At 49.4% G+C, this 9,477-nt stretch overlaps 1 protein-coding gene across 1 annotated transcript in view; it reads right to left on the bottom strand.

The window, feature by feature from the left end:
* Positions 1–36: 36 nt before the first annotated feature.
* LOC109298311 (protein Smaug homolog 1) overlaps positions 37–9,477 on the bottom strand; it is a 31,592-nt gene continuing 22,151 nt past the window's right edge. Inside the window, exon 2 of the mRNA XM_019518341.1 lies at positions 37–329. Within this exon, the coding sequence (XP_019373886.1) occupies positions 52–329 (278 nt within the window). The 3' untranslated portion in view covers positions 37–51. The remainder of the gene's footprint in view (positions 330–9,477) is intronic.

Raw genomic sequence — 9,477 nt, 5'->3', positions numbered from 1 at the left:
GGGCGTCTAGTTGGGGCGAAGCCTATTTCTGCAGAGGGGAGGGAGAGGGTCTCATTTGCACTCACCTTTCATACCACTCCCTTCTTCCTGGAATGTGTTACGAGCAGAAGGCTGATCTTCTAAGTGTTCACTCCCACCACTTCCCGAAGAGGCTACACTGCTTTGTGGAGACAGGGGGGCATGATCGGATGGGACGCACTGGGGTCCTCTAGCTCGTAAGTCCTCATGAGACATCCATCCATGTCCTAGAGGCTGGTTTGGCACATTCATGGGTGGGGTAAGGGACACAGATCGTTTCAAAGGGCTGTGGTGTGTCTGGCCTGAGAGAACTGGAAAAAAAAATAAAATTAAAAAGGTTATTCCCTGCCCCCCCATGCCCTTTGGGAGGCAGTGGAAACCCCCGGCACATCCACGCGCTGTCTCACAGCTGCCCACGCTTCACCATACCGTGCCCTGACGGCCTTCTAGGAAGCAAAATGATGTGGCGTCACGAACCAGACTGAGATGATGGGATGCAGCCCTAATCGCTGGGTGGGGGCGGAGGGGGAAAAGGGCAGAGGCTACCTTCCTAATTCAGCAAAAACATGTTGCAGCAGCAACCAGAAAATGCAGGTAGCAGGAGGCTGCCAGGTGCTCGCGTTGGGGTTAGCATCTCTCTTGCTACCGAAGCGCAGGGGCTGGTTTAGAGGGAGCAGGGCCGTTCATACTCTGCGCTGGGACGCAGCAGTGCTTCCTCGAGTCCTGCACCCTGCCTCTGACAAGGCCGTCCGCAGGGGAGGAAAACGCTACAGTCCCCAGCATGGACAGCTCCACAGTAACTTGCCCCTGGACTTTTCTCGCTTTCTCTCTTCAGTAAGCACTTGGCTCGCGCCCCGAAGCCTGAGTATTCGCATCCCTATTTAACGCAACTGTGCATGCTCTCATTAGCCGTGTGAATGCCTAATCCTTAACGAGTCCTGCTATGCTCTCGGACTCCATCAACATCCCATTAGTAACGAGGGCCCTGCAGCACCAGAGCCCAGCAGGCGTGCATTAAAGTGTATGCTTTTCAGCCTTGCCCAAAAGCAAACACCCAAAAGTTCGGCTGAAAACACAGGCGGGAGACACGGAGATGAGTCGGATTCCCAGGAATCTCTCTCCCTCCCAAAACTTGGTTCCACCACCCTTCCTGCGTAGTTATTTTTCCTGACTGCTATTATAATACAACCCAGTTCACTGTTTTTTTAATTTTTTTTTAGCAAACATTTCCAGGACCGGAGGAAAACAGAACAAGGCAGTAACTCCTAGGATTTAGGCTTATTTTGCAGGGGAATGTTTAAAACAGGGTCTGCATTTATCTTGCTTTGAGGTTAGGTAGCAGGGCAGATGTTTTGGAAGTGTTGGTGAAACTTGGGTTTGGTTGTTTTTTTTAAATAAATGAGATGTTTCTGGGGAGCATAGGATTTTGAAGACATTTTAAATGCAGGTTTTCTTATGGCAGGGTCTGAATTTCAGGCTGCCGCAAAAAGGTCTAATATTTCCGTGCCCTTTTAAATGGACCCTCGGATTGATTTTAGGCACCGGCCAACCAGCCCGTAATCTTCAGGCTGCTGAAAAGAACAATCTGAAGGTGTGAGAGGGGAGGGACATTAAGGAGCCTTGTTTTCTTCGGGTGATGCAAACTAGCTAAATTATCACAACACTTCATGTGTTTCTTCTAACCTAAATAAATGTGGAATAAAATGGCAATTTAAATAGGTTCTGTTGCAATGCACTGGATGGGGCTGGTTAAGTGTTTGCGCCTGGGAATAACGATGAGGAACAAAACCATCCCCAAGAGCTTAACCAACCCCACCCAGTGCATTGCAATCTTAATCTACCCATCCCTGAGTTTTAATGAACCACTGTAGCTGGTTGTGGTCTAGCTCCTCTTGTTTGCACTGGCAAATCCCTTCATGCAAAAGGACATAAAAAAGTTCTGGAAGCGTCCAGTGGCACAGGGTGAGTGAATTCGACCGACCTCCGAACAGGCTGCTTGGGGGGTGAAACAACGAACTTTCTTAATACTCAAGTGCTAGCCATTAGTCATATCCATTTAGGAACCATTATGAGACGAGGCACAAGCTCCCAAACCCGTCTGGATGTGGACTCAAGACGGCGGGCCTGACTCTGAGAAACACATCAGAAGCTTCTTTTATGCATGCATCTATTTTTCTCTCAATATCTGGAGAAAAGAGGGCATTAAGCTGCGAGAGGCTAATGTCCGGAGATGGGCAGGCACCCGATGGCCATCACTTTGGCTGTAAGCTCCACAAGGTGAGATATGGAGACGACGAACGCGGGAGCGCCTTCTCTCTCAGGAAAGGTCATGTTTTCACAATATTGCTTCCGTTTGCATCAGACTAAAGCTGAAATCATTTGGGACGTTTCTGGCCATGCAGAAGTTCCTGGGACCCTGCAGTGGCTTAAGGGGATTGGTAAGGGTCCCCAGCCCGGGGCAGTTTTCTGCCAGTCCGGGCAATCAAGAACTCATGCTGGGTGGCATCCTAACCCGCTCAGTGAACACGCTGAGAAACTGGAGATGCTCCACGTGAAACATCCCTCGCTCGACGTGCTGGCACTTTGGGCTGAAAGATGGTCAGAACATTCCCAACCTGCTCTCGTGCGTGGTTAAAATAATCCTAGATTTCGACTGCCAGCTCAGTCTATGGGCAAGGCATTTCCAAGGGGCAGGAAGCCTGGGCAGAAAAGGACTAAACAGCAGATGATGTTAAAGGAAGAAGGGGGGTAGAAATGACCAAAAAAACTCAGCCCCTTTTCTAAATTTCACGGATAGCTGTATTTAGGAGGCACTTGGTTAATAGCCTGGGAAGCCTGAAAAGCTCGTTGTCTTCAGTCCCCTACAACTCGAGGTGCACCCAGGAGGACGGGGTGTCTCTGTCTCTCTACAGTGTCAAAGACTATTGCACAGTTGGAATAACTGGCTCTCTTTTGACTAAGAAACGTGTAGAAGTGACTTCCCACCAGTCTCCTGTGACTTGATAAAAGATCTGTCAGTGGGGACTTGGCCTTACTTGAAGAGCAATATTAAATATTTAACATTTCCTGATGGTGTGGGGGTTTCCCGGCTTGGCTGGGACAAGGTGGTCCACACGCACAGGGAAAAATAAAGACACTCTCATGGACCCACAGGAACAGACTTCCACCTTCAGCTTCCTCTGTGCAAAAATGAAGTGTATTTTCTACCTATGGGGACTTTGTACCATCTTTCATTTTTCCTGAGCATGAGGAAGGGCAGGAAAGCTTGCAGAAAAAAGATATATATTTTTTTGCACTCTATTAGTTGGTCTAATAAAAGGTATCACCTCTGAACTAAGAGTTACGGAGTTAGGGAAAAATAAGTAAGAAATAACTTCAAAAGTTAACAACACATTTCAGAACAAAGTCACTAGGAATAGGACCATGGGATCATCACAGTCCCTTCTCTTTGTCCTAGCTTTTGTCCTATCACTGCATAGCATACTATAGGTACAATTTTACTCTTCACATAGTCATAACCTGCACAGCTGTCCCATTTTTCCACCCCTGGAAAAGGAATCAACAATTCTACTGGGAAGTTCCCAAAAGCTGGAAATGCTGGGTGAAAATTAAGCGGTCAGTGAAGTTACAAAGGCCTCTACCATCCAAGGTGCACTGCTCGTGCTTGTTATCTGTGTCGCCAGGCCCGACCCTCACCTCTTTGCTTTGAACCTCAGGCTGCAAAGGGGACTTTGCAATGCTGCCTGCTATCCTGGCAGCAAACCTCAAAGGAGGAGGGACTGCCTGTTACTGAATACCAGTAAAGTTCCTGTGCTCCCTGCTTCCACTTTTGGTGGCATTAAGCGCCATTTAGTGCCTTTTGCAAGAAAGGGATAACAAACTCCTCTCCATCGCATACAATGGGCCATGTAAGCCGATGTTCCTTGACCCCATAACAAAATAAACTATGCTCTTGACAGCTAGGCTGACTTGCAGAATAGGCAATAACTGTCCCAATTCAGAAAGCAATCAGCTGAACAGCTACTCTGCTAGAAGTCAGCTATGAGAGAGCTCAGACTTCGTGAGACTTTTCAGTGCCCCGTAGAGAATCCAGAAAGACATCCTGGATAAAGGTACGTACTTTAAAAGTACATTTGCAGCTGTCTCTTTTATCACTGTGGTCTCAAGCTGTGAGCTGCAGAGCTCTTTCTTCTCACCTGGAGAATAAAGTGTTTGGAGAAGAACTGCCAGGGACTGAGCAGCTGGAAGAGGAGGTAGGGCACAGGCAGCTCCCTGCCTTACAAAGGGAAGAGCAGAATACCAGCGAGCCTTCAAGCTGTCCTGGCAAAGAAATGCTCCAAAAGACAAGAGCAATGCTTTAAAAAAAAAAAAAAAAAGAAAGAAAAAAGCCCGCATCATGAATGACGCTCTCTCTGCAAAGCACAGCCTGTGGTCACTTTGCATCCCATACATAGGGCCCTAGCACAGGCTTCCACAGGTGGAAACTGAAGTCATGCAGCGCAACAAGAAAAGAAACGAGAGCTGCTCCTTTCAAGGCTAGGAAAAAACAAAGCTGAATTCCTAGAACGATTTTGACTACGTTCGAAGTTGGTTCAGGTAAGTTTGGAAAAGGCCACTGTCGAGCAGGACGGCCGCATTCTGCCTGAACGTGTCTAGCCTACTCCTGTGACAAGCGGCGGGGGAATTTCAGACCTATTTTTAAGTGTACCTGTTAATTGTGGGGAAGGCCTCGAAGCTTGCAAGAGAGGCTCAAAATACACGCACACATAAATGAATTAAGGGCAAGCAAGGCGGCACTGCTGCTCCAAGCAGATGCAAGCCCTGCTACACCAGGTCTGGGTTGATGCATGCTTGCCCCTAGTGCCCCATATGACCTGGCAGCCTCCCAAGGAGCAAAACAGATGGGCGTCGTGATGGAGAAGGTAGCACCACGAACCAGCTCGGTGGGACTTCAGTGGGACGGGCTACTCTACTTCCTGCCTGCCTGCTAGGAACCACTCCAGAAACATGGTTCCCAACTTCCGAAAAGCCTTCAGCATTGATCTAACTCTACTTTCCCACTAAAGTCAGTGGAAAACCACCTGCTGATTGCAATGAAGACGGGGGGTGGGTTGGGGGCTGATGAGTATTCTGGCACATCCATGGCCACGGCCTTTACGAACACTTGCACCCCACACCACACTGTGAACCCTAGGAGGAGATGTACAGAGCACATGCAAATCTCTCGCTAGGTGTTTTAAACGAGCCTGTTTCTAATTATCAACAGTGTTGCTAGCAAAGGCATTTGCGGCTCATGATTTTGAAAGTGTCCCAATAAAGCAGTCGGCCTACCTATGAAAGGTGTGAATCTCACACGTGAGACTGCACAATTTTTCGCTGCATCAGGCAAATCATCAAACTTGCACTGAAAAGAAGCTAATATCTTCTTCTCCAGGAAGGCAAACTGCCCTATGTAAATAAATGGCCTGCTGCCTCGTTATAAGTAGTTTAGCAAAATTTAACGGCAGTAGCAAAGAGCAGAAGCTGGTGCCCCTTAGTGAGATCTGACCTTCAAATCCTAAATGGGTCTATTTAAGCACTATTAAGCATGAGTAATTTGCTGGTTAGTAAGTATTTTCTGGTCTAGTTTAATGAGTGATATAAAATTAGTACGTGAACAGGACATGTGGTCGGCCTATGTTTTGCCAAAGAAACAAAGGTTGCTGTATCCATTTCCTGAGCTTAACATTTGAACATCACACTACCCCAGCCTATTTGTCCAGACCAGCATGGTATCATTTGCAAGGCTTTTGCGATAATTCTGCATTTCCTGTATTTATACTCAACAGTACGATTGTAGCCAAAGCTGAATGGGTTTAATTTTAAATGGTTCAGATTTTGGATACACCAGACTGGGCTGTACTCTCCATCTCACCCACGCCACACAGCAGCTGTGGCCTTCTGCAGGATCCTACCCCCTAGCAGCTGATCGTGGGTGGCAGCCAACTTTGCAATAAAGACCTTGTAAAGAAAATCAAGGGGCTACATGGGGTGTACTCTCTCAGGTGCCGTGCGCCCTGCAGTACAAACAGATCTTGGGAAAAGAAACCCGTTCATACTCAGTGTCAAGACAATGTTTGCTATGTCCCCAAATACTGGCTGTTCACATCAGGGGCGAAGTGGGATGCAGAACTGGACTGACATATGCATTTAGGCTATCGAGTAACATTGCAGATTCATGTCCCAGTCCTTCAAGGTGCAAGCCGCAGGAGGCGGCAGGTCCCACGGCAGAGACCAGGTTCTTGCTCCCCTCGGCCATTCGCAGACAGCCCCTCTCGGATACTTCCCCCCCCACAGCCATGGTGTGTAATGGAGCAGGGTTTGGAAGAAGCAGTCCCTGAGGCCAGACCCTTTTTTTGTAAGTGCTGGTTGACACCAATTATGCATTTCTTTGCAGCACGCCCTTCAGTTCTCCCACAGGAGCTTAGCCTGGCACTGCTAACAAACTAGGCCCTCCTGCTTCCCTCTTACCCATCTTCTCTGTGCCCCCCAGGCATGCTTTATCCCACCAGAGCTGCCAGGGCGTGATGGGGAAGACAGGAGAAATACAGCTGTCCCCTGTGCTGGCAAGGACGAAGGCTCCTTCGACCCCTCTCCTCCCCCAGCTTCGCCCCGCAGCCCCAGCAAGGGCTGGTGGCAGCAAATAGGACTGAGATAAATGCTTTGGAGCCATGTTTTCCCTCGTGGCATGGAGACTGGGAAGACGCTGCAGAATCTCTTTCGGGTTTCAAGCCGATTTAGACTTGAAAGTAAGAGACCCATCCTGACAAACGGCTTGGGCACCTGCCAGTGTGCAGAAGTACCACCTCTGCTGGCTCAGGTCCTCACCGTGCCGTTGGGAGGACAGAGACATGGCTTTGCTCTCCAGGGGTCGTGGAGTACCAGAGAAACTGGTTTCTCGTAGCACTGCCATCGCAGCGGTCAGCTGGGGGCTTGTCCTGCACTTCTGTCCGTGCAAGAAAACCCGTGTGCGGTCTGCGGTGCAGAACTGAGGCCAGATCCTCAGCCAGCATCTCTGCATCCACGTTAGATCTCAGCAGAGGATCCGAGTGGATCAATGCCACCTTGATCACAGTCCAGGGGCCGAAGGGCTGGAAGAGGGCAATTCAGAGGCTGATTCTGCAGCTGATCTCTTTCTGGCTCTCAAACAGACTCTGTTCACTTCCAAGATGACTGCAGCCCTTTATCTGCAACTGTTGATGCACGTGGGACATGGGCTGGGCAGGCTGGGGTTTATTTATTCTCTCTCCCTTTTGAAGTAGTGCTGCCTATTTATACACACATTTCAGGAGCCTTTTCCAGTGATGGCACAAACGTTCATGCAGTGGCTTCTTGGAAGTCCACGCTGAGTTTTTCAGCCTGTGGCTCAGAAGCACGAGCAGCACATCCTGTATTTACAGCTGGGGACTCGGTTCTGGACTTTGCAATGCCCCGGAGGCAGAATATAGTCTTGCGCAAGCTGCTGAGCAGTCTCCTGCCTCAGTTTACCTGCTGTAAACAATCTTAAAATCCAATGAAAACCAATGACAGCCTAGATGCAGAGGTAGGGACAGCGATGCCTTGGCTGAGAGCAGTGCTGAGAGCACGAACTATTGTATCCTACAGTGATTTAAGTTAGTCTGCAAATCTGACACACAAAAGGCCTGAACCATGGTGCTATCGGGTCCTTTTCTGTTGCTCCGGACTGGGCCTCTGCAAGGGCCAAATCAAAGAATCACAGAAAATGAAGGTTGATGTCTCAGGAGGTCACAAGCCCCTATTCCAAGCAGGACCATCCCCATCTATATAATCCCAGCCAAGGCTTTGTCTAGTCTGGACTTAAAAACCTTCAAGGATGGAGATCCCACCGCCTCTCTGGGTAGCCGGTTCCAGAGCTTCACCACCCTCCTAGTGAGAAAGGTTTTCTTAATATCCAACCTCAACTTCCCTTGCTGCATCTGGAGCCCATTGCTCCTTGTCCTGTCATCTGCCCCCACTGAGAACAGCTCAGCTCCATCCTCTTCGCAGCCCCCCTGCAGGGAGTTGAAGGCTGCTATCAAATCCCTTCTTGGTCTTTTCTTCTGCAGACTAAATCAGCCCAGTTCCCTCCGCCTCTCCTCACAAGTCATGCGCCCCAGCCCCTAAACCATTTTTGTCATCCTCCGCCGGACTCTCTCCAATGTGTCCACATCCTTTCTGCAGTGGGGCCCAAAACTGGGCACAGGACTCCTGATGTGGCTTCACCAGTGCAGAATAAAGGGGAAAAATCACTCCCCTCAATTTGCTGGAAATGTTCCTACCAATGCAGCCCAGGATGCCCTTAGCCTTCTTGGCACCAAGGGCACACTGCTGGCCCATACCCCTCTTATTACCCACTGTCACCCCCGGGTCCTTTTCTGCAGAGCTGCTGCTTAGCAGTCAGTTCCCAGCCTGCACTGGTGCATGGGATTGCTCCGTCCTAAGCGCAGGACTTTGCACTTGTCTTTGTTGAACCTCATGAGATTACTCTTGGTTCAATCCTCCAGTTTGCCAAGGTCTCTCTGAATACTAATCCTACCCTCCAGCATATTGACTACTCTCCCCACGTCACACAGATACAGCGTGGACACCTCTGTCTAACTGCTGCAAAGCACGTCGCTTCTGTGGCACAGGGTTGGGGTGTCTGGCCTTTAATCCAAGACCCGCTGCCTTCCCCGAGGACACGGCTGTCAGCTGTGCTATGATCTGTCACCGAATGACGCCCTGGCCAGTGCGATTTTCTCCTGTTCTCTAACTCTGCGGTTAGGCTCTAAATACCAACAAAACAGACGGGCACGGCAGCGGTTGGATCCAGAACCATCAGCTGGACGAGCCAGTTGTGTTCTCAGTCCATCGCGGCCATGCAAGCAGCATATGCCGTGGGCTCAGTTTGCAGACCAGACCCCTCCAACAGAGTGGGAATACTGAACAGCTCCTTTTGTCCCTTTGGCAACAAAAAAGAAAAATCCCCGAGTTCAAATCAGGCCTTTTCCTCTCCCTGCTGCTACTCGGATGATTGGAGGTCATCTGTTCCAGGAAGGGGACCCTAGTCGGGGCAAACAAACTGCTTGCTGCTTTCCCACTGTTTCTCCTACTTTCTCTAGTGAAGATGTTAGAAACAAAAGGCAGTGAATCATACAGTCTGTCTCACTATTGGCCCTTTTCCTGGAGCAGTTCATTCATGCAGCTACCTACACACAAACGAGCACAAAAGCTCAACGCGCAGGAAGCAGATTTTGACAACGCTACATTTTTCCAGCACAGTCTCCCCCAGCCCCGGGAGACTTTTCTTTACAGTTTATTTCCTAGCTTCTGTTGCTGGGATTATAATTTTTTTTTGGAGGGGGGTGGGTTTGTAGCACCCAAAGAAGCAAACTCTAGCCTCTGAATCATATGCAACATGTGTGGGGGGGGGGGGGGGGG

This window comes from Gavialis gangeticus, unplaced genomic scaffold, assembly GCF_001723915.1.
Source record: "Gavialis gangeticus isolate Ggan-Ray unplaced genomic scaffold, GavGan_comp1, whole genome shotgun sequence".
NCBI classification, from domain to species: Eukaryota; Metazoa; Chordata; order Crocodylia; family Gavialidae; genus Gavialis; species Gavialis gangeticus.
This window is presented reverse-complemented; position numbering and strand designations above follow the sequence as displayed.